Raw genomic sequence first — 26,824 nt, forward strand, 5'->3', positions numbered from 1 at the left:
ATATGGACAATCAACTGTCCCAGTACAGGTAAGTTAAGAGACTGTCTATTCCTAAAAATGTTGTGACATGGAATTCCACAAAAACAGGAGGGAGACCAGCAGAACAGAGGAAGCAGATCAGAGAGATGGAGGAGAAGGGGAGCAAGGGTATTAAGAACAAACAAGACCAAATTACACTGTGAGATTATGTGCAAGTACAAATGGGTAACAACAAATTCCATCATTATGTATAATTATAATGTACTAATTTTAAAAAAGGAACTGCAAAAAGAAAAAAAAAGTACCTTTGCCTGACTAGTCTCCCAAGTTATTGCCTATCTTAAGTTCCCAAATACATTAAGTCTGTTTCTGAGCTTTCTCTATTGTTCATTTACTAAAACCTGCACCTTTGCACCAATACCATACTGTCTTAATTCTTATAGCTTTAAAGTAATATTTGACATCTGGTAGGACAGACCCTTTCATCATTTTCTTTGGGAATGTTACATCTATTCCCTCCCCACAACCTTATAACATCTATTTTTTTTCTTGTTGTTCTGCTTTCCCCTACCCTCCTCTTCAATTATAACATACATGCTTGACCTTTTGCATTGTCCTATACATTTATAAATGAATTTGTCAAATTCAAAAACAAATAAGCAATCACACACACACAAACTGCCTTCTGAGATTTTCATAGAAACTGTACTAAAGCTGTGGGAACAATTGACTTCTTTGCAATATTTGTCTTTGTACTGATGAATATAGAATATCTCACTATTCATTTTAAGTTTTCTTTAATCTCTCCTAAGTTGTATGGATTTTTACATCTTTGGTTATATATATTATGCAGTATTTAATATGTTTGATCCTATAATAATCTTTAATTAATATATCTTTGCTGGAAAAAATAATGTAATTAATTTTATAAACTGATTATACATTCAAATAATCTATCACTTTATTCTTTTGGATTTTCTACAAATGACCATTTTGACTCTTCAGCTCCAAATTTTATACCTTTTGTTATTTTTCCACAAGGCTGAGTAATCATTGCAGTAAAGGGCAGATTTAAAGTGGCAAGCATGGACAGCCTGTGTCATTCCATATCTCAGAGCAGAAGTCTTTAGTGTTCAGCATTAAGTGTGATGTTTAACATACACTTTTGTCTATAGCCCTTTTTAAATCAGATTAAGAAAATTATTCTTTACTTCAGAGTTTTCAGCATGATGAAGTAAGTAATTTTATCAAATCTTATTTTCTGTACTAGTTAATCAAATGATTCTCTTACTTAAGGAATAAACTAATTTATTTTCTAACATCAAACCAAGCATTCATGACTGGTAAAAGGTCAATTTTCTCAAGATGCTTTATTCACTTATTATTTATTTTTATTTTTTCTGTCTTATTTTTTGTATTAACTGATACAAAAAATTTCTTATTTTTTCCCCATAATACCTTTAGTTTATTTATTTATTTTCATGTGGTGCTAAGAGTCGAACCCAGTGCCTCACATGTGCTAGGCAAGTGCTCTACTACTGAGCTATAACCCCAGCCCCAATATGTCTTAATGCTTTTATATATAATTCTCTTTAGAATTTCTGCATCTCTATCCATAAAGGAATTTGTCTATAACTTTCCTTTTAAAAACTCTTCTGGTTAATTGTTGATGTAAAGATTATACCAGACTCAATTCCTTTGAGTTTGTGTGAGGTTGGAATTATATTTTCCTTGATGGTTCTGAAGGTGAAATCATTGGGTCTCAAGTTTTCTTGTGTGTGTGTGTGTGTGTGTGTGTGTGTGTGTGTGTGTGAGTGAGAGGGGTGTTCATACAATGGCTTAATGGTTAATTTCTTTAATGGTTATAAACTTTTCAGGTTTTCTACTTCATTTTTTTCTTTTTCTCTATTTTTTGTTCATTTCAATGCTGGGGATTAAACCCCAGGACCTCATACATGCTACACTGAGCTACACACCTAGCCCTCTATTTCTTTTTGATTCATCTTACATGTTACCTATTTTGGTTGACTTAGTTTGTTTTATATAATTTTTCAAACTTAAAGATTTAACACTGCCATTTTCTCTGCCATGTTCATCTATGTGTATTTCTAGCAGGACCCACTGCCACTTTGAGTATAATTTGGGTTCTATTTTTAAGGAAGGGGAAAGTTGATATTGCACAGGAAATAAACTGGAAGGTAAATACATAACCCTGCTAACAACTATACTGTCAGAGCAATAAAGGTTAAGAATTACTCTCTTAAGATTTATCAGCAATATTCTGAATTACAACTGACAGAACACAATAGCGTCATGGCAATAGGATCACAGCAGAACACCAAAAAGTCAAATTAAAGTCTTTCTTTATAACAATAGAGTACTACATTAAAAGCTTTGTAAATGTGTTTTTTTCTGAAGATATTCTGCTGCTATAAGTCAGCATTCTGACATGGTACAGGCTGTCATGTATTAGATAATGAAAATATTTTGTCCTTCATAAGGACTCAATTGTAATAATGAAAAGGATAACACATTTTTAATTTCAAAGAAGTCTGAGGAAGATTGTTTACATATCCATATTCCTTATATACACAGTCTTTCTACATGGGAGACAAAAAGAAGAGTGTAACTAACAGTGCAGTCCAGAAACAGAAAGGGGGCTACCAAAAAAAAAAATGAATCAAATAGTTCATTGCTTAGAAATATTTTAAGTGGTTAAACAAAATACCTGAATTAACTAAGGTGTTTTTTTTCCTAAAAAGTTCAAGTGAACAAAGACCCTACAAAATGTACACTTCAACATAGATTTTAGGGGTATAAATATTAAGAGGTATGCAAACTAATAAGGACTTAGTTTCCTTATAATTTTTAAGACACTAAAGATGTATTTTTCCCATTTAGGTTGGGCATAAAACTCAGTGATAGAACACTTGCTTAGCATGTGTGAGATCCTGGGTTTGATTCTCAGTAACACGCACACGCACACGCACACACAGCCCCATATTATTCCTTGCTAAGTAACTCCCAATTTGCATGTGTAAGTGATGAAGCACTGCATTCACTTATTCCTTTATAAAGTGAATTAATAATTTTAATTTTTATTTAATAAAATTAATAATTTTAATATGTGTTATAATGACACCCCAGTATAGGAATGGCAAATAATATAGCATGTCTGCTTCTGATCTTTTCCTTATTTGTGGTAAACATTGTTAATTAACCGTACCACTCCCTTCCAAACGCAGACATCAAAATCTTTCTCAAATGGAAATTTCAGTAAGCTGACAACCACTATCAATTTTTGCAGCAGGCAGGAGAGGTCAAGAATATTTACCATTCTTTTCTCTGTGGCTTGAAAGATTTAAAATGTCATCTAAAGAAGGGGTTATAGAGAAAACACATAGAACTAAGGGACCACACAATTTTCAACCATGTGACTTAGGGCTTATTTGTGTTCTCAAAGATAGACCAAAATTTTTCACTCATCTGCCACAATGGAGTTTATAGAATTATAAATCAGATGATGAAGTTTACAGCCAGATTTGATTCATGTTCTACTATTCTGAATCCCTGACATAAGTGGCATTAATAGGAATTGACTGGGACATTTTACCAAATGAACTTAGCAATATCCTGATTTACTGTCCCTTTTCTTCTGTACCTCTTCTCTTCAAAAAGTTTTCTTTAAACATGTCAAATCGGGATTAGTCACTTCTGCTTCAAAATGTTTATTTACTTCAGTCCTTTTCATTCTACTACTGCTCTCTAGTTTTACATCTCACCTATTTTAATGGCTTTAAGAGAAACTGATTTCTACTTCTTCAGTCTCTTCCACTGCAAATTGTCTTGTTCAAAGGCACAAAGTTAAAATTTCAAAAGTTATACTTTAACATCAAGACCCAGCACTGATCCCCCAATGCTGTTCTAATCACTGAATCACCACCTTCATCATTCATATTTAATGAGGGCTTACATGCCAGGCAATGGACTATGTAACTCTTATTTAATATCAACACAACTCTACATGGTAGCCTTATATTTTTTCTTTCCCATTGTTTGATTCAGCTAATGTCTTAATCTGAGGTAACCCATGTACCCCAAAACAGAATCCAAGTGGAAGATTGCTTAATGGCAATGGGCACAAATGCCTCTTTGCTGAAACTTCCTTCTAGAGGTGATGTCTTCTTTTTCTCCATTGCCTTGAATATAGGCTGGTTAAGTGACTTGTTTGCCCTACAGAATGCAGTGGAAATGATGTTTGAGCTCTGGAGTCTAGACTTTAAGAGGTTTGTAACTTCCTTCTTGACATCTTGGAGCACTGTCCTGAAGTGTCATGGAAGGAAGTCATTTTAGTTCATGCAGCATCAGAGATTACAAGGAAGAGAACTAAGTTGTCCCAGCCAACAACCAGTATCACCTACTAGATAAGTAAGTGAAACTAGCTTCTTCCAACTGACCTGACTTTCTAGCTGAATGTAGTAGCCATGTAAAGGTGGCTCCATTTTCATGGGTAAAGAAAATAAGGCAGTAAGTAATTTGCGTAATACTACACATTATTATTAAGAAGTAAAAATGAGATTTCAATCCAGTATATCTTCTAGAACTTACACATGAAACTAATAAAATGTGCTGTCTCCCTATAGGAAATACTTTTTAGACCCTTTTTTATTTGGTACCTTCCAGACTGGTCCACAATTACATAAAGCATGTTTTCTCAAAGAAATAATGTTATACACACTATAAACTTCTCTCTCAACCCATAAAAGTTCCTGAAGTATAGAACTCTTGCAATGAGGAAACACTCAACCAAAATGCTTCCTGCTGTCTAAAGTAGATGCTCCAATAGGTGGAGTTGAAGAAGATGTGGCATAGATATGGAGGACCTGGCTTCTGGGTATTTTAAGAATATTACCTAAGTGACCCTTAAATCCCCTACTTTTCTTCTTTTAGTAAAGCAACTCTCCTACCAGGTACTTAACATATTTTCTGTTTCAGCGTCATTATTTTTCACCTTGGTTCAGATTTTTCTTCTCCCTGTCCTCAAAGTAGAAAAGATTATCTGGGACTTTTGTATTGAAATTTAATTTGCATAAATTTGTGCCTTATTTTCCCACCAGGAACTTAAATTTCTTTAAGACCATGGCATTATTTTTCTTTAAGAAGCTTATATTATTTGCTAAAAAAACTAGTATGCATTCATGTAAACAAAGTTTAAAGCCTAATTATTATATATTCTAAAAAGGAAATAAAAACCTTAAATTGGAATTTTAATTATGTATACCTTAATTTATATAACTGGATTACTTTATTAAACCACCCAATAGTATGATTTGCTAATCTTTATAATAATGATGAGATTGACTACTGACCTCGAAACAGTATTTATGCAAATTTGCCATAGGAGATATATAAAAGAACACAAGTGAACAGAAGTTGATATAGAAATAGTTCTGCTTATTTTATAAGGCAGTAATATTCGTTCTTAATTCTAAACTTTACTTCATTTTATAAATGTTAGGTCTACTACAACTGTTTTCATAAATATATATGAAATGACTTGTGAATTACATGCTAAAATTTATGAACACAGGAGGCTGAGGCAGGAGGATCACAACTTTGAGGCTAGCCTTAACTAGTAGGCAAGACCCTAAACAACTTGGCAAGACCCTATCTCAAAAAATAAAAAGTGCTAGAGATTTACCTCAGTGGTAAAGTGCCTCTGGTTCAACCCCCCAATATCAAAAATAAAAATTAAAATAAATAAAATTTACAAACAATGAAAAATATCTTCCTGCAATAAAGTTTCCCAGCCTGCATTCCATGGTCTTTACATGGTTATTTTTTATTTAATTCAATACTTATGCAAGATTACCTTCTCAAAATGCAAAAAGTATTCTTCAGAGTGACAGTATCATTGGTAAATAGTTTACCAGAGATTAGAAAGTTCACTTAGTAACAGAACAAGTTAGTAAAGAACAAGTTAATGAAGTTTGTATATAAAAAAGAAAAGAAAAGAAAAAATAGTAAGTTGAAGGTCTTAAGTAGGAAGCTTACATAAGAACACTAGATACCAGAGCAGAAGGGGAACACCATGAGGCGGAATGATAAAAGACAAGTGAGGATCCTGAAAATAAAATTTCATGCATTTAAAAAATTATTACTAGGGCATATTCCCTATATTTATATTGCAGTGATTTATAATTTTTTCTCTGAGGCTGAAATATGAATAGGGAAAGGGTTCACCATTATCACTGCCCACCAATATAGAGGAAGGTGATTAGGAGCATGACAGTATAAAACTCTGGGCTCTCACCACCTTCCATCCTTACTCCCAATACGCCATCTCTAGTTCACGTAAAATAATCTCTAATCTAATTGAATAAATTCCTGACACTTAGGTTTATAAACTATAATCTTAAAATATAAGTAGTCCACTATTCTAATTTAAACAGAATTATTGTTTCAATAATAAGCTATTTGTATGCCTATAACATCCTGCTTCTACAGAAAACTTTATTGGGAATTCTTACCTTGGAATCTAGAAGCCTGTTCTTTTCCAGTGGGACAGAGAACTCCCTTTGCCAGGAGTTAATCAGGGTGGCTCCTGTCATCTAAGGCTGAGATGCCAATAACATAGGGTTTAAGATTGCATGGTAATAGGGAATGCAGAGTATAAAGAAGGATCTAAAGAAGCATATTACAGTTAGAGAATTTTTTTTTCAGTACTGGTGACTGAACCCAGAGTTGCTTTACCACTAAGCCACATCCCCAGTCTTTTTTATTTTTTGAGACATTGTCTTGCTAAGTTACCGAGACTGACCTAGAATTTGAGATCCTCCTGCCTCAGCCTCTCAAGTTGCTGGAATTATAGGCTCGCAACACCATGCCCAGCTTTTTCCTCTTAATTCGTAATTGCAAGTGAAATTTTACTTCAAGGAAGGAATGCTATTAATTATATTTACATTTTAAGAATTACACTAGAGTATTATTCCAGAGAATATTTTCACCTCTTATCTATACCTGCCAATTTATTTTCTCAGACCTAAAAATACATCTATGCTTCATTGTAGATCAAGAAACATTATCAAACATTTAAAAAAATAGGTTCTTTAAGAATAAAGTGTCCCAGTAAGGTAAATAGACAGCAAAAGATGTGATTCAACTAAAAGAACAGGGGAACCAAAAATTTGTAGACTTAGAAACTCTACAGAGTTAACAATTATTAATAGGGGTTGAGAATTCATATGAAGAAATGGTCTGAAATCACTCATAGGCAGGCTGGGTGCAGTGGTGCTGCCTGTAATCCCAGCAACTCTGAGGCTAAAGCAGGGAGATCATGAGTTTGAGACCAGCCTCAATAACCTGGTGATACCATGTACAACTTAACCTTGTCTCAAAAATTTTAAAAAGGACTGGGTATGTAGCTCAGTTCTGGGTTCAATCCCTAGTACCAAACCAAACAAAGACAAAAAACATGACCCTTGTACCATAGCAGAGAGAGTTCAAAATGAAAAGGCCTCTGGGCCTTAAACCTTCTACAGACAGAAAGCAGGCTGAGAAAACATACACAAATGTGGGCTTCTCTTCGTGGAAAAAAAGTGACTCAGAGAATGTAGTCGAGAGTCCAGAGGGCAGAGCCAACAGCTACAAAGAACCACTTCCAGGCTTATACACTTTCACCAAAAAACCTGTAACCTAGGTTCTAGTTGCATTTCAAAAATGCACTATGCCTCCATTTTCCCCTGTCTGAGCCGCATCTATTCTGATTATTCCTGTGTTATTACTGTATATTGGGTACGTATAGACCAAATAACTAATAACTTTAGTTTATAATGTCTTTTGATCCAGAGGAACTATACTTGAAAAACTGTACCCAAGGAGTCACATCTGAGGAGTCACATCTGAAAAGTCTCAGTTCAGGTACTCAGACATGATTGTAGATCATAACATCTGAGACCTCAATCCTGAACCTAAGGTCATAATGGGATTAGATATTGGTGTCTTGGCAGGAATGGATTAAGTGGTTTCTACATATGAGAGATGTTGATAATTGGGAACCAGAGGATGGACTATGGTAGTTAGGTCGTAACAATGGCCCCAGTGTTATTCTTGGTCTTGTATACCCTGACCCTCCATATTAAATCCCACATTAACTCACTTTAACCAATAAATTCAGGAGAAAATCAGAGTGCTAATTCTAAGACTAAGTCTCAGAAAGAACTGCCAGCTGCTATATTTGCATTTTTGGTAGACTGGGTGACATTATAAGTCCAGCTACCCTGCAAACAAAACCATGTGAACTGACCACATGGAAAGGCACTGAGATTATATGGAGAGGGAAAGAAACCCACCTTTAACCTATTCAAGCCTTCAGATGACAGCCCCAATCATATCTTATCACAACTCTATGAAAGACTTTTAGACAACATGGGAAAATAAATTCCTCAGGCAATCTACAGAATCACAAAAGCTAATAGTAAATGTGGTCAGTTTGTTATGCAATAACAGATAAGTAAAACAGGAATGATAGGCTACTCTGACTGGGCAGCATGGAACACAGGCTCACTTCTATGGTGAAGAAAATAAACAGCATGATGAATTTTCACCTAAGTATTCACCTCATAACTACCCACAAGGAAGATATTGAAGCATAACAATCTTGGAGCTTCAGTTGTGCCCTGTTCTAGTCAACATCAACCCTCTCCCACCATGAACCGAATTAACTATAATTCTAATTTCTGTCACCACCAATAAAATTTTTGCTAGTATCCATAAGAGTATATGCTTTTTTCTTTCTCTAAATATATTGTCTGGAAAATATATTTTTTACTTTAAAAATTTTTAAATTTGTTCTAATTGATTAAACATAACAGTAGAATGCATTTTGACACATCTTACACAAATAGAGCACAACTCTCATTCCTCTGGATGTAGATGGTGCAGAGTCACACCACTAGTGGAAAATATAATTTACTGTTTTATCAGTAGGCCTTTTTGTTTTGTATGAACATAACACAATTCTGTTTATAGGCATCTGAATTGATTTCTACATCAGGCTTTTATGAGTAAAGCTATTATGAACACTGTAATGGTTATTTTTATGTGTAAAGTTAACTGGGGTAAGAGATGCTTACATAGCAGGAAAAAATTCCTGGGTATGTCTTTGAGGGCATTTTCAAAAGATATTTCTGTTTGAATCAGTAGACTGAAGAAGAAAAATCCACCCTTATCAATGTTGTCAAATATCATTCAATCTTATGGTGGGGGGCAAACAGAACAAAAGGGCAGAGTAAGGGCAAATTTCTTCTGTTTCTTTGAGCTGGGACATACATCTTCTCTTGCATTCAGACATTAGCATTTCTGGTTCTCTGACTTTTGGAACATGATTTAGACCAGATATACACTTTCCCTCTGGTTGTAAGGCTTTGGCCTTGGCCTGAATTATACCACCGACTTTCCTGATTTTCTAGCTGGCACAAGATTATGACCTCCATGACCTCCATAATCTTGTGACCCAATTCTCAAAATAAATATCCTTTTTCATATCTATCTATCCATCCATCCAACCATCCATCCAACCATCTCTCCAATTAGTGTGATTTTCTGAAGAAACTCCAACCCATACAAATATCCTTATATGTCTTTCTGTATTATATAGTCAGTCATTATTCCTGGGTAAGTTGCTAAGAATGAAATTGCTGGGTCATAGGAACAGATGTAATTTCAACTGTATTACCTTAGTGAGTAATAATTTTTAAGACATTTTCATGTTTATTGGTCATTTGAATATCCTCTTTTATGAAATATCTGTTCAAGTTTTATCCATGCTTTCTTATTTAAAATTTTTTATTGTGGAAAAACAGGTAAAACATAAAATTGCCATTTTAACCACTGTATAGTGTAATATTTTATGTTTTGCCTATTTTAATGGGTTATCTTTTGCTTCCTTTTTTTAGGTCTTAATATTTATTATGACTATATATTATATGTAGTCATTCAGGATTCAAAATCTTTTGTAGGAGATAAATCCACACAGATACAATCATTCAATCCTTGATAAAGTCACCAAAAAGGTACACTGGAGAAAAGATAGTGTTTTTAATAAATGGTGCTAGGAAAACTGAATATCTATATGTAGAAGAATGAAACTAGATCTCCATTTTGCACCCTACACAAAGTCAACTCAAAGTGGATGAAGGAATTAGACCAGAATTGTTGGAAGGATTAACACTCCAACAATGACTCCAACAGACTCAGGCAATGACTCAATAGGAATTCTAAAACTAAGGAACTAATACCAATAATTAATAAATAGGATTACATCAAATTTAAAAGCTTCTGCAGAGTAAAGGAAACAAAATCATGGAAAGAATCTACAGAATGAAAGAAAATGTTTGCCAGCTGTTCTTCCAACAGAGGATTAATATCCAGAATATAAAAAGAATTCAAAAAACTTACCACCAGAAAAGTGAACAAAACAATCAATAAATGGGCACATGAGCTAAACAGACACTTCTCAAAAGAATAAATGCAAAGGCCGACAAATATATGAAAGAATATTCAACATCTTGAGCCATCAGAGAAATGCAAATCAAAACTACACTGAGATTTCATTTCACTCCAGTTAGAATAGCAATCATCAAGAATACAAATAATAGTAAATGCTGGGGAAGATGTGGGGGAAAAGAAACACCTACACACTGTTGGTGTGCGGGTAAATTAGTATAACCACTGTGAAGGTTTCTCAAAAGAATGGGAATGGAACCGCCACCTGACCCAGCTATACTACTCCTTGTTATTTATCCAAAAGAATTAAAGTCAGGATAAAATAGCATATGTGCATACACATGTATATAGCAGTACAATTCACAATAGCCCTAAGGGAACCAGCCTAGGTGTCTGTCAACAGATGAATGGATAAAAAAGTGTGGTATATATACCCAATGGAGTTTTATTCAGTCATAATGAACAAAATTATGTCATTTTCAGGAAAATAGAACTTGAGAACATTATGTTTGCTTAACATTATGTTAAGCAAAACAAGAGACTCAGAAAGTCAAAGGTCATACTTTTATTTTCAAGTATGGCATCTAGAGAAAAAAGGGAGAAAAAAGGAGGAGCAAATCTCATGAAAATAGAAAGGAAACTAGTACAGTGGAAGAAGGGGAGGACGGGGGGGGGGAGGGGGGAGGGAAGGAAAAGGGAGGTATTGGAGAATGATATTGACCAAATTATGTTATGTGTATATATGAATATGTCATAATGAATCCCTTATTATGTATAATTATAATGCACCAATAAAAAAAAAGTTTAAAATAAAGAAAAATTTATTGAGCCAGATATGGTGGTACATGCCTGTAATCCCAGTAACTTGGGAGGCTGGAGCAGGAGGATTACATGTTTGAAGCTAGCCTGGGCAACTGAGCAAGATTTTCACCTGTTTTCTTCTAGGAGCTTTACTACTTTTCTTTCACACTTAGGTCTACGATTTACCTCCCTTTTTCTTGAAGGGCAGTTTGCAACTGAGTATTTCTATCAGTCCATTTCCTGCCTACAAAAATTGGGGGTCTGAAAACCTTTCATTTAATCTCTGTTCCTTTCAGTCTAAGCTGATAATGTTTCTGCTGGTATAAAATGCTCCAAAAACTTTGTAGGATCCACGTATGTCAAGGGGATCCATGTCATTAGACAAGTGTGTTCTCCAAAGATTTTTCTATAGCTAACCCTATCTCTTATTTCTGGCTTCTGCTGAGATAGTTGATTGAGTTACTCCTCATATGTCATAGCAAATGTTTGTCCATGCTCTGGTTTCTCCCCAGAGCATTTTATATCATTTTTTGGTAGTAGACTGAGAATTTACCAACTCATGATGTTCTGGTTCCTTTTTATTTACCACTTCCTTACTCAGTTATCCCCCTTTTCTCACATTTTGCTATAAATAGCAAGGGGAAACCAGATCACAAATCCCATAATTTGTTTGGAAATTTCTTCAAGTAAATATCCACATTCATTGCTTAAAAGTTCTATTTTCTATCTCATATAGAATATAATACTTCCAAATTTTCTACCACTTCATAACAATAATCACCATTCTCCCAGTTTCCAATCATATGTTCCCCAATTCCTTCTGAAATCTCACCAAAGGCACCTTTAACATTCATATTTCTAGTAACATTCTGTTCATGATAATGCACGTGTTCTCCAAGATGACAGCAGCTTTGTCTTCCATCCTTGTCCCTTCTTCTGAGCTCTCACAAGAAGCGAGGCTTTTCCTACCATGCACCTTAAAATTCTTCCATTCTCTGCCCATTATCCAATTCCAAAGCTTCTTCCACAATTTTAGGTATTTGTTACAGCAGCACCCTAAATTCCTGATACCAAACTGTTACTAGTTTCCTAGGACTGCTACAGCAAACTTCCATTGAGTGGCTTAAAGCAAAGGAAATTGATTCTCTCACAGTTTTGGAGGCTATGTGCCTGCAACTGAAATATTGTCAGAACATCCCCTTTGAAAGTTCTATTGGAGAATCCTTCCTTGCTTTCAGTTTTTGTGGCTCCTGGTTATTTTTTGACTTGTGGTAGCATAACTCTAATCTGTCTTCATTTTCACATAGCATTCTTCTCTGTGGCTCAAATCTCTCCTTCCTTTCTTTTATAACAACATGAATCACTAGATTTAAGGTTCATTCTAAATCCTAAATTATCTTTCTTAAAATCCTTCACTTAACTACAAGTAAAGACTCTACTGATAAGTTCAGTCAGTAGAACAATGTGCTAGGTCTTCTGTAATAACTGAGTAGCTTAAATAACAGAAATCTACTGTATCATAGTTCTGGAGGCTAGAAGTCACATTAAGATTTCATCAGGGTGATTCCTTTTGAACACTGAGAAGAAGAATCTATTTCATGTCTCTCCCCTAACTTCTAGTGTTTACTGCCAATTTTTGGTGTTCTTTAGTTTGTGGAAGCATCATTCTGACTTGGTTTCATCTTCATATGATGTTTTAACTCTATGCATTTATCTGTATCCAACTGCACCCTTTTTATAAAAACACCAGTTATACTGGATCAGAACCCACCATAATCACCTCATCTATTAACTCTGCAAAAACTATTCCAATTAGGTCACATTCTGAGGTGCTAACCTTTAGAACTTCAACATAAGAATTCTGAGGGACACAATTCAATCTATAAGACATACTCCTAAGTTACCAGGAGTTAGGGCACATATGTACCTTTGGGGAGAAAACAATTCTGTACACTATAACAATTATATTTGTTTTGACTTTCAGCATTTTAAGTAATTCATTCCCTTCTCATTCTGTTTGCATAGTTTCTGATAAGAAGTCAGTGATAATTCTTAATCTTTCTCTTCCATAGGTAAGGTGTTTTTCTTAGTTTTTTTTTTTCAATATTTTCTCCTCGTCTTTGCTTTCTACAGTTTGAATATGTTATGTTTATGTATATTTTTGAGGTTTTTTTTCCTGTTATGTTCTCCTGATTGAGTTTCTTATGTGTGTGGTTTGGTGCTTGTCATTGATTTTGGAAAACTCTCATTCATTGGCACTTCAAATACTTGTTCTGTTTCATTCTTTTCCTTTCTGGTATTCCACCCAATATACCGTTTGAAATTGCCTCAAAATTCTTGGATGTTATAGTCCGGGTTTTTTTGTTTTTGTTTTTGTTTTGTTTTGCATTTCACATTGTGAAGTTTCTACTGACCAATCCAAGTGTACTGATCTTCCTTTGGCCATGTCTAGATTGCCTGATGAGCACATAAAAGGCCTGTCTGATTTAGGTTAGTTTTTCTAATTTGTAGTACTAACTTTTGATTGCTCTTAAGAATTTCCATCTCTCTGCTTACATTGTTTACCTATTCTTGCATGTTTTCTACCTCATTTATTAATGTCCCTAACATCTTAACTGTAAGTATTTAGAATTTTATGTCTGACAATTCCAACATATTTGTCATACTTGAGTTTGAATCTAATAATTGCTTTGCCTCTTCAGAGTGTGTTTTTCTCAGCATGCCTTGTAAATGTTTGTTTGAAGATGGACATAATCTATCATGTAAAGGAAATGAAGTATTTAAATAAACCTTTACCAAGGTGTAATGTTAATCCAAGAGTTGGACTGTATTTAATATTTGCTATTACTGTAGGTACAACAGACTTCATATTCCTCTAGGGTCCTTGTTTTTGTCTCCTTGTTCACTTCTTACTTTATTTAGTACTCCTCCTCAGAGAGTATACGCCTTCTAGTTGTAATCCACTGTTATTGTACTGGGGTGCTGCTGGTGTGGTGGTAAGTGTAGGGGAAGTGCAGCATTCTTTAATCTTATGATCAAATCTTAAGCCTTTTAATGTATCTGGGTCCTTGAGCTGTGACCTTAATAAATGTTTCTTGTTTTCTGCTCTTATTTCTCTGAGATGAGAGAAGGATGTAAGTATATACTTAGGAGGACATAAGAAGGATATAAGAGTAGGAGTGTAAGAAATGCTCTTCCTCCAAATGCTGTAAGGCTCTGATAAAGTTCTTTTCCCTGGAAAAAAGGGTTCTTTATTACAGAGCATGTCCGAGGCTTACTTTACAGTAAGGCTTACTTTCCCCTTGCATGCTAGAGCTGTTAGAGGTCCTTCTGGGCTTTTCACTGGGAGACCCTGGTAGGGTGGCTAGAAGTGCAGAGTTCTTGAAAGTGCTGGAGCCCACTCAGACTGTTGTTCCCAGGAGTTTCTCAGACTCAAGCTAATCAATATTCAGCCTCAAGCAATTTGTTAAAACTACCATTTCAGTGTTTCTATCATTGATTATGGTTGTTATGGCTTCTGTTGCAAGTTTAGCAAATCTTGACCCTGTTCTTGATTTTCTTGTCTCTCCATGTTTCAGGGTAGCAGTTTGCCCTGCAATCTCAATTTTCTGATTGGCCCATGTAAAGGCACTGATTTTCAATTTGCTCACCTTTTTCTTTCTGTGAGGATGGAAGTAATAACTTCCAATGTCTTTACAAATCGGAGGTCAAACCAGAAGCCCTATTCATATTCATATTCGCATTAAAAAGTCCTATTCATATTCAGGAAATTCAACATAGCTAAGATATTTTTGTCTAATCTATCATCTATAGTACAGTTTCACAATTGTCCCCGAGAATTTATTTTCCCCCCAACATTGGTTTACATATATTTTTAAATTATTATATGTCCCTTTAAAAATTCTGTAGCTCTGTCAGGCACAGTGGTGCACACCTATAATCCCAGCGGCTCCAAAGGCTGAAGTAGGTGGATCAAGAATTCAAAGTCGGCCTCAGCAAAATCAGGGCGCTAAGCAACTCAGTGAATTTGCCTCTAAAATACAAAATAGGGCTGGGGATGTGGCTCGGTGGTCAAGTGCCCCTGAGTTCAATCTCCAGGAGGGTACCAACCCTCCCCAAATATAAATAAAATAAATGAATAAATAAATAAATGAATGAAAATATCAGTTCCTTAATTGCATGAGTCATGTTTCATGTGCTAATAACAGAATGTGTCTAGCCAATACCATAATGGACAGCCTAAATATACATAGAATATTGGAATCATTTCAGAAAGTTCTCCTGGATATCACCGTTCTAGATCCTTGAAGTAGGCAAATTTAGGAAACCCAAAGCAAGAGTTCCCATTCTCCATTGTTCTTTAAATACATTCCTATGTTCTGATAAATAAATTTTTATATACTAAACAATTATTTATTGAGCACATACTATCAGACAGGTACCATTCAAGGCACTGTAGATTCACCAATAAAGATAAATTGTCTGTTCTCTTAAAAACTTAAAATTAAATGAGAAGTCAAAAAATAAATGGTATGATAAATTCCGATACAATGAGGTTAAAACAGGGAATTAATAACTATCTATATCCTATACTGGGGATATCAAGGAAAACTTCTTGAGAAAAATGATATTTAAATTAAGTTTAGAAAGGTAAATAATTATTGGCCTGGCAATTTGGGGGATATCCTAAGGGTGAGGGCACTTGCTATTCTCCATCAGATTTTTCATCTCTGTTCCACTTAGTCACTTTCTTTCCATATACCCTTTCAAAACTCTGCTAATCTTTCAAAGTCCAACTTTTTAATATATTTCTTAGTACCTTTAACCAGACAAACCTCCAAACATACAATCTTGCCAGGCCTGGTTGCCCAACCTGTAAATCCCAGTGATTTGGGAAGTTAAGGCAGCAGGACTACAAGTTTTAGGCCCATCTTGGCAATTTAGCGAGATCCTGTTTCAAAATAAAAAATAAAAAGGGTTGGGAATATAACTCAGTAGTAAAGCACCCTTGGGTTCCACCAGTGGTACTTCAAGGGAAAAAAAGTATATTATCTCTACTGATTTCAGGCATACGAAGTCTAGCCTTATCAATATAATGGGTAAGAACATGGTCTTTGAAGTAGTCAGATTTAATTGCTTGCTACTCTGTGACTTTAGGCAAGTTACTTAATTTTCCTAAACCTCAAATTCTGCATATAAAGATGGGATTAATAGTACCAAATAGTTAAACATGTTTGATGATTAAATAAAATTATGTATGGAAAAAAACTCAGCATAGTGACTAGAATGTGGTAAACTCTGTACTCTACTAGGAACAATAACCCTACAACTTGTTTTTTCCTTTGTTTGCTTACAGTTTTAAAATTGATCACACTTTCCCAGGCCAATCTTTTACATAATCATAGCACACATAATTATTTTAGTGACCTCTGGCAAACCATCTAAATTATTTATGCTTTCTTCCAGTCAGAATATAATGGCATCTTTATAGGTAAAGTATTTTAGACAATTCTATTTATGACAAATCCCAAAAATCACATTTAAAAAATGTTACTTATCTATTATTTGAAGAAACTTTAGATAAAATATTAAAGAACATTCTTTAATATGCACGAGGCTCTAAGTTCTATCCCTAGGACTGTAGAAAATAAAAATAAAAAGGAAAAGAGAAATAGCAAAAGGAGAAGAAGGAAGATAGGGAGAGTGAGAGGAAGGGAATAAATCTAAAAGAGTAACAACTGAGATAGCTTATTTTGTCCTCCACAGCCTAGTTAGAGGAGCACTAAATGAACTGCTACATCATTTTTTTAAACAGATAAAATATGTGCTTTTTCAAATGAATACTTTAAATAAAGCATATTTTTCTTACATAATGTAAAAGCATTAAAATCTAAAATTTTAGTGCTTACTTTCCAGAAGGAAAATAACAAATACTAAACCTAAAAAGGAGAGCAACATCACTTGTGCCAAAGTAACTCACAGCTGTACTATTTTCTTTATCAGAATGAATTTTCCTAAGACAAATATGTAATATATTTAATATATTTCTGTTTCCTTATTGCCCTTACCAAGTATATTTTAATTTTCTTTCAAGTTAGTCTAAGTAAAATAAAAATAGATTTTTTTTTTTTTTTTTTTTTTAAACAGGGGCCGTCAGGAGCTCTGAATGATGGCATACGCTTATAATCCAGGCTACTTAGGAGGCTGGGTCAGAAGGATCAGAAGTTTAAGGTGGCCTCTGACAACTTAGGAATACCCTGCCTCAAAATAAAAAAAATTAAAAGGGTTGGTATGTAGCCCACTGGTAAAGCTCCCTGGGTAAATTTCCAATATCACAAAAACAAAAACTAAAATCAGGGGCAGCCGGTTGGGCGTAGGGGTACAGGGGTATAGCTCAGTGGCAGGCAGGACACATGTAAGAAGCACTGAGTACAATCCCCAACACTAAAATAACAATAACAACAAAACCTAGAGATTTGAGAAATTTCAGAGTATACTGCTATATTTAAACAATTATTAAATCCCACTCATTTATTATCAATAGCTATTATATCATTTATAAACTATATTTATAAGTTTTCTACATGTTATTATTTTAAATAACTGTGTAAAATCCACATCTCCTTGTGGGTGAAATACACTTAACAGTGAAATCTTTGTTCATGTTTTTTTCCCAAAGGCGGCCTTACCTGTGGAGTCCAATAAAAAGTGGGGTTCAATCTGTAGAGTTTTCGTTTGTGGAAACTCTGAAGTGGCCTTGTTCGGGCTGCTGTACTCATGATAGCCAAGGATGGAGATTTCAATCTTGTCCTGTCTTTTCTCCTTTTCTTACTGTGCTTCTGATTAAGTACCCAGCTACTGGAGGAAGAGAGCTCATCTAAATTCTCTGAAGCACTGAAATGTCATGGAATAATTGGAGGAGGTGGGTAGTAAGAAGGGAAATAAAACAAAACAAACAAAAAGACAAAGAAAACTAAATGTAAATTGCCTTGGTCCATTACGATAGGCGAGCATTAATTTTAGCCAATTTTGAAGTAACAATTGGTGAAAAAAATTATATCAATTGGGCAATTTTACATATTCAAGTTGTAGATATAATTTCTACTTCTATCTTCTCCTACAAAAGAAATACTCTCCAAGTTAGAAAATACTCACAAGTTCTATAGTATTATATCAATGTTTGTTATACATCAGTAATCCACACATTGTACAGAGCTTTACTTACATAAAAAATATTTTTGCATAGGGGTAAAATTACATAGGATTAAAGGCTTAAAACATGCTGAATTCTCATGGCTGCATCATTAGTAGCTCTGAAATAAGCACTGTATACCATTTCAGCAAATCCTGAAACAGAGCTGTAATCCTACTATATTTTAGGAATTCTTAAAAACTTCTGATGCTACAGGTCAGGCACAGTGGCTCACACCTGTAATCCCAGCAACTTGAGAGGCTGAGGCAGGAAGATCACCAATTCAAGGTCAGCCTTGGCAACTTGGCCAGACCCTGTCTCAAACAATAAAATAAAAAGGGTTCACAGGTAGAACACTCCTGGGTTTGATCTTCAGAACCAAAAAAATAAGAATGAAACACTCATACAAGTTACACATGAAAATAAGCATGTTAATGTCATAATTACTTTTTCATATTAATTTTTAACATATTTAGGTATTTAACTTCATTCATACTAGTATATTACATATAAAATAAGCTTTTCAGGTTCTACAAGGTGCCAATTTCAATCTTCTTTGTGTACATTAAAGCTAGTCAATTTAATAGTCTAACATTACTCTGCTATATGTGATTCTGCTAATCAACATATAAATTCTAAATATACTATTTGGTTCAAGTAGAATTGGTGTTTGAGGGTTAGCATAAGATATGATTTTTCTATAGCAGTATTATTGGTTTTGAATAATTTATGATTGCTATAAAATATTCTATTAAATTATGAGTAAACTGTATAATTCAAAAATACTTTAGGCAGTAATGAGAAACTAGAAATAAGGGTGCCTGCCTGGTTTACGTCAGTTAAATAAAAAGAATAATTATAGAAGTTGGTGACTATAATACATTCAACAGACACATCTGAATATATACTATTTGCCAATATAGGAGAAAGAGCCAGTGACAACTATTTTACTTGTAAACCACTCACTTAAGTCTCCAGTGACCCACTCCTTTGGGAGTAGCCCTTAACAGAATTACTTCCCCTTCCCCAGCCTGCCTTTTATTCTGCACTTCCTGATCCTTTCACAAGTATTGTTTCCTCCCTTTAGCCCAGCATGTTCAAGATGTTAACTGCTAAATTTCTTTAGATTTAAAGAACCCAGAACAGACAGCAAACATCATAACATAGAATGGTTCTCCTTAGTTTTTTATTTCTAGGCAACAACTCACACAAAGCATGTAAATTGTGTTGTGAGGTCAACATGCAAAAAAGTAATACATCTGTCTAAAGAGAACTATAGGAAATAGTGCCAGGAGGTTGAGATCCCCTGCCATGTTCTGGAAAAGAAGAAAACAGGAGATAAACCCCCTGCATGACTAAGACCCTACTCAGCACACAGCCTTCTTGCCCTGTATCTCATTGTACCTCCTTTTCCTTCCCATGAAACCCCTTTGTGTCCCTGAGGTCCTGAAGATGTAGTTTAAGGAAAATAGCCTCCTTCCATCTTCCAAGCTGCCAGGCCTTCTGTGATCATTCCTTCCATGATTCCTTCCATGATCATTCTCGATCACCTGGTTCCCAATTACTGGCTTTTGAGCAGTAAGCAACCCAGACTATAGTAGCAATAAAACATTCTAAAGACATTGTATTATGTAACCAGCTAAAAAAAGGCTTAGGGTATAATGCTGCTCTCAAATTAACAGAACAATCTCATATACTAATACTAATTTTAAAAAGAAACATATAATATATATGTGTGTGTGTGTATATGTATATGTATATATATATACACATCTATACATACATACATATATATATATATAAAATTCATTGTTATTGAAAAACTTTAAGGTTATATCATTACTAAATAAGAGTCTGTTATTGAGAAACCAGAGCCACAGAGCTGGGCTATCATGTCAAATGTGAGTAAAGATGTATACAATAGCCAATATGAAGTCAGGCACTGAATATGCCAGGTAGCTGGCAAAGAAATGAGTCAAAGACAGAAAGAAGACGTATTTCATTAAGTAGCAGTTATTATAGGTAATCAAGGTAGGAGAGTTAAGATTTAGGAAGGCTGGGGTAGATTCAGCAAAACAGAGTTTCTTTCTCCAACAAGTAAGAAACACCTTTAGGCAGAAGAATACTGAAACCAGTCTTGAAAATCAGGATCAGATCCGTTCCCCCTTGTTGAAGATTAAACACCTAAGGGAAGCACAAAACGTTTTATAGAACACAGAGAGAGAGAGAGAGAGAGAGAGAGAGAGAGAGAAAGAGGGGGGCGCGTGGGGGGAGAGAGAGGTGGGGGTCTAGAGCTGGTGCCCCAGGGAGGTTGGGGGTACCCTGCTCCTTTTATAGATATTAGGTTTCCTTTCTTTTCATGTCACCTCCTCCTCTTATCTTGCTTATGTGGCCAAAGGCAGGAAAGGAGCCATGCAGAAGTACTTCTCCCTATTTTCCATATCTGCCCAGAAAGGCAGGAAGGGAGTCACCCAGGGGGAATTCATTAACAATTCCTTGCTGGAAGGAACAGTTCCCTGGACGCAGGTGACCTTGGCAACAGGTCCCAGAGGAGGGGAAGTGTTCTGGAGGTATTAGCATTTTCTTTCCTTTTTAAATCATCCCCTCATCTTCCTGACCCAATCATTCACTATCTACACTGAATGTCCTTTTGCCCCTGTCTCAATACAGAGGCTCCTTAAAACTTGTTCTGACAGTGTCTAAGAGAAATTAAAAGTTTTAAGAGCTTTTATTCTGGGAGCCTGAGACATACGTAACCAACTCCTCCTTCTACTTAACAACTCTTTAGCTGTTAATGAGACCCAGTTTCTTCCTTCTACAAGGAGGTTTAGCTCCAAAAGAAAGAGCCATTATCTCCCTATTGAATAAAAAGATACAGATTCTGAACTGGCTAGAGGCTCACAGGCTTGTTTAAAGATTAACGAAGTTTGCCTTTTGTGTCACTAAATAGTATATTTTTAATTTTTCAAAGTACTACTGGGTGTGGTGGCACATAGCTACAATCCCAGTGACTCTGGAGGCTGAGGCAGGAGGATCACAAATTTAAGGCCAGCATGGGAAACTCAGGAAGATTCTCTCTCAAAACAAGAATAAAAAAGCCTGGGGCTATAACTCAGTGATAAAGTACCCTCGGTTCATTCCCAATACCAAAATAATAATAATAATAATTTTTTTTAGATAGTTGATACATTAACAGAGGAAAAGTTTAGTTTTATTAATTTTCTTTAAGAATATAATTCATCCTTAAATTCTAATTAGTAAGGATTCTTGAAAAGGGTCATAAAATTTTGTACTTCTCAAGTAAATAGGGAATTTACCAAAATTGTAAAATGTGTTCACTTGACTACTAATGTGCAAACTACATTATTGTCACCAAAGCTAATTTTGTACACAACCACCAAACTAATCTGGTACTTTCATAAATAATGGGTGGAGGTTGTTGTAGTGGTTATTGAAAATTCACTTATTTTACACAGAGCTTTACACTAAAGAGGGGTCAATGAACCCCACTGAAAAGCAAAATGAGAGGAAAATCCTGAGAAAATTTTGAGGAAGACAATACAAGCCTGCTCATCCGACTGTAATCCAAGGGTTTTTCCTCAGGAGATAACAAAATATCTAGGCAATTAAGTATTAAGAAAACAGGAATTTATAACAAAGATATAATTGGTAAATCAACTTGGGAACACCATCATGGGGAAAGAAGATAGCAGATTAGAGGACATACTTCATAGCAGTTTCTCAGCACCAGACTTACAATGTTGGATGACTGCTTCTCAGTAAGATGGGTAACAAAGGGAACTCAATGAAACTTAATATTGAACTGTAAAAGAAACTATAGAAAATGAAACTCAGAAACTTCAAACAAGAAATAACATGTTAAGAGATGTGCCAGGTTGATTGGTAGCCATGGCTATTGAGAGGAACAGAAGTGCAGACAGAAAGTTAGGGAAAACCTTTCTTTCTTGTTTTGGATGGGGAAACCTGTGGATTTGAGAGGGATACCAATCTTATTAAACAGAGTCAGTGGGAAAAGAGATTCAGTGAAACCAACCAAAAATCACCCAGGTCTCCTGGATTGAGAGTTTAGTGGGAACTGAGATCTCTGGCCCACAAAATGACAGCAGGTGCCCAGGGACTGTCTATAAACACCATGTGGCATCAAGCAGAGATAAACTGGGATCATAGAATACAAGTAGCCAGCAGTCACATTTTACAATCTGCAGAGTGTGCCTAAACCATAGTGACTGAGAATCACCAAGATAGAAGAGAATATGGAGAAACAAGCTAAAGGCAGTAATAACATTTTCAATGAGATAGTAAAAGGAAACTTTCACCATATCAGAAATGAGATAGATATCCACATACACGAGGCATACAACACCCCAAACAGACCAAATCAGACAATAAGCTCCCCAAGACACATCATAATCAAAATGCTTAACACAGAAAATAAGGAAAGAATATTAAAAACTGCAAGAGAGAAACATTAGGTCACATTTAGAGGTAAGCCAATAAGGTTCACTTCTGACTTCTCAATTCAGATACTAAAAGAAAGGAGGGCCTGGAATGAGATATTCCAAGCTCTAAAAGAAAACAATTGCCAACCAACCAAGACTGTTATACCTAGCAAAGCTCTCTTTCAAATGCAAAGGAGAAATAAAAACTTTCCATGACAAGAATAAACTTAAAGAATTATGACCACCAAGATAGCACTATAAAGAACACTCAAAGATAAAGTTTACACAGAGGAACACAAAAACAAATCCCAAAGCTCCTAAATAGGGGAAGATCAATAGAAGAATAATCTAATATATGAGAATCAAGACAGAATTAACTATAGCAAAAAATCAAAATGGCTGGAACCCAGAAACACATATCCACATTAATACTGAATATAAATGGTCTCAATTCCCAAATTCAAAGACATAGCTTAGCAGATATTATGGTTTAGAGATCAGATGTCACCAAAAGCTCATGTGTGAAACAATGCAAGAATGTTTAGAGGTGAAATGATTGGGTTATAAGTCTCTTGATCTAATTAGTGAGTTAATCCCCTGGTAGGGATTAACTGGGTGATAACTATAGGCAAGTAGGGTGTGACTAGAGGAGTTGGGTCATTGGGGGTCATGCCTTTGGGATATATATTTTGTGAGCTGAGCTTAGTGCTCTCCTCCAACTCCTCCCCCTCACTTCCTGGTGCCATGTCCTGAGTTGCTTTCCTCTACCTCTGCAATGATAGTCTACCTCCCTTCCAGCCCAGAACAATGGAGTCAGCCATCTATGAACTGGAACCTCTGAAACCATGAGCCCCCCAAAAAACTTTTCCTCCTTTAATTGCTCTTTTCAGGTTTTCTGCTCACAGCAGCAAAAAAGCTGACTCAACCAGAAGAACAGATGAAAACATAAGATTCAACTATATGTTGTTTGTAAGAGACCCATCTCCTAAGCAGAGACATAGGTTAAATGTAAAAGGAAGGAATTTTTTTCATGCAAATGGAGTCTGAAAACAAACAGCAGTAGCTATTCTCATATCTGACAAAGTAGATTTCAAGCAAAAAACAAAAACAAACAAAAAAAAAGAATCAGAAGCTGGGGTTCTAGTTCAGTGGTAGGGTGCTTGCCTAGCATGTGAGGTACTGGTTCAATCCTCAGCACCAAATTAATTAGTTAATTAATTAATTAATTAAAGGTATTGTGTCCATCTACAACTAAAAATATTTAAAAAAAAATAAATCAGAAGAGACACAAAAGGCCATTATATCCTGGTAAAGGGAACACTCCAACAAGAACATGTAATGACAGTAAATATATATGGTCCAAATGTCAGTGCATCCAATTTAAAAATAATATACTCCTTGACATTAAATCTCAAATGGACCGAAATATAATACTGGGTGATTTCAGTACACCCTTATCACCAACAGATAGGTCATCAAAACTTAAAATCAGTAAAGATATTCCCAACCAATATAATGCTACAAAACAAATGGACCTAGTAGACTTATACAGAATAATTCACTCCCAAAACAGCTGAATTTACCTTCTCAGCAGTTCATGGAACCTTTTCCAAAACAGACCATCATAAGGTCACTATGTAAGTCCTACATAACAAAACAAAACAAAAAAACCCTGATGTAATCCCATGCATCCTATCAGATCATAATGGAATAAAACTAGAAATCAATGCAAGAATAATAATAGAAACTATAAAAAACACATGGAGATTGAATAATATTCTTTTAAATGAAGAATGGATTAAAGAAGAAATCAAGAAATTCTTTTAAACAAATGAGAACAGAAATACAACATCAAAACATCTGGGACAATATGAAAGCAGTTCCAAGTGGAAAATTCATAGCATTGAGTGCCCCCATGAAAAATAGGGATCCCAAATAAACAAGTTTATGTTCTACCTCAAGAACTAATCCCAATTAAGATCAGAGCCAAAATTAATGAAATTGAGAATTAAAAAATAATACACAGGATCAATGCAATGTAGATATGGTTCTTTGAAAATATAAATAAGATTGATAAACCCTTAGCCAAACAAATCAAAAGAAAAAGAAGACCCAAATCAATGAAATTAAAGATGAAAAAGGAGATATTACTACAGACACTTCTGAAATCCAGAGGAATATTAGAAATCACATTGAAATTTTACACTCCAATAAACTACAAAACCTGGAAGACAATGACAAATTTTTAGACACATATGACATGCCCAAATTGATCTAGAAAGATATAGAAAATCTAAACACAGCAATATCAAGTAATGAGATTGAAACAGCAATTAAAAACCTTCCAACAAAGAAAAGCCCAGGACCAGAAGGATTCTCAGCCGAGTTCTACCACAACTTTAAAGAAGAACTAAAACTAGTCTTTCTCAAATTATTCCATGAAACTGAAAGGGAAGGAACACTTCCAAATATATTCTATGAAACCAGTATAACCCTGATACCAAAACCAGACAAAGACACATGAAGGAAAGAAAACTATAGAGTAATATCCCTGATAAACATCAATATCCCTGATGCAAAAATTCTCAATAAAATATTAGCAAACCACATTCAAAACTTCATCATGAAAATAATACAACATGATCAAGTGGGTTTCATGCCTGGGATGAAAGGTTCGTTCAACATGAAAATCAATAAATCTAATTCACACTCAAATAGAATTAAGGACAAGAATCACAGGATCATCTCAATAGATGCAGAAAAGGCCTTTGATAAAAGCAAACACCCATTTGTATTAAAAATGCTAGAGAAGCTAGGGATAGAAGGAATTTACTTCAACATTATAAAGGCTATCTATGATAAACCCAAAGACAATGTCATACTGAATGGAGAAACTGAAAGCATTTCCTCTAAAACCAGGAACAAGATAAGGATGTTCACTCTCACCACTTCTATTTAATATAGTTCTGAAAACACTACCAGAGCAATCAGGCAAGAGAAAGAAATTAAAGGAACACAAATAGAAAGAAAAGAAAGCAAACTATCTGTTTGCTGATGACATGATCTATATCTAGAAGACCTGAAAAACTCCACCAGAAAACTAGAGTTGATAAATGAATTCAGCATAGCAGCAAGATACAAAATCAATGCACACAAATCAATAGCTTTCCTGTACTCCAACAGTGATTCTGCTGAGGAAGAAATAAGAAAAACTATCCCAGTCATGATAATCTCAATAAATAAAATACTTGGGAAATAATCTAAACAAAGAAGTGAAAGATCTCTGCAATGAAAATTACAGAACACTGAAAAGAGAAATTAAAGAAGACCTTAGAAGATGGAAAGAACTTCCAGGTTCACAGGTAGGTCAGATTAATTTTGTCGAAATGGCCATACACATACACCAAAAGCAATATACACATTCAATGCAATCCCCATTAAAAGACCAATGACATTTTTTATAGACCTAGAAAAATCAGTCTTTAAATTAATTTGGAAGAATAAGAGAGTCAGAATAGCCACAGCAATACTGAGCAAGAAGAGTGATGTAGGAGGCATCACAATACCTTATCTGAAATTATTCTACAGAACTATACTAACAAAAACAGCATCATATTGGCATCAGAATAGGCATGAAGATCAATGGAACAGAATAGAAGACATAGAGACAAACCTGCATACATACAAATATCTAATACTTTACAAAGGTGCCAAAAATATCTGTTGGAGAAAAGATAGCCTTTTAAACACATGGTCCCGGGAAAAGTGGATAGCCACATGTAGAAGAATGAAACTAGATCCCTATCTCTCATGCTGCACAAAAGTCAAATCAAAATGTATCAAAGACTTAAGAATTAGACCAGAAATATGACAACTGCCAATAGAA

General features: G+C 34.9%; 1 protein-coding gene across 5 annotated transcripts in view; it reads right to left on the reverse strand.

Moving 5' to 3' along the window:
• The window catches only part of Kansl1l (KAT8 regulatory NSL complex subunit 1 like), a 132,821-nt gene that overhangs the window by 35,098 nt on the left and 70,899 nt on the right, over positions 1-26,824 (reverse strand). For 4 of the 5 annotated variants that reach the window (XM_047544039.1, XM_047544036.1, XM_047544037.1 and 1 more), the window contains exon 6: positions 17,976-18,180. In XM_047544039.1, the coding sequence (XP_047399995.1) occupies positions 17,976-18,180 (205 nt within the window). The remainder of the gene's footprint in view (positions 1-17,975; positions 18,181-26,824) is intronic. The other variant, XM_047544038.1, reaches the window with a different exon arrangement.

This window comes from Sciurus carolinensis, chromosome 3, assembly GCF_902686445.1.
Source record: "Sciurus carolinensis chromosome 3, mSciCar1.2, whole genome shotgun sequence".
In the NCBI taxonomy this organism is placed as follows: Eukaryota; Metazoa; Chordata; class Mammalia; order Rodentia; family Sciuridae; genus Sciurus; species Sciurus carolinensis.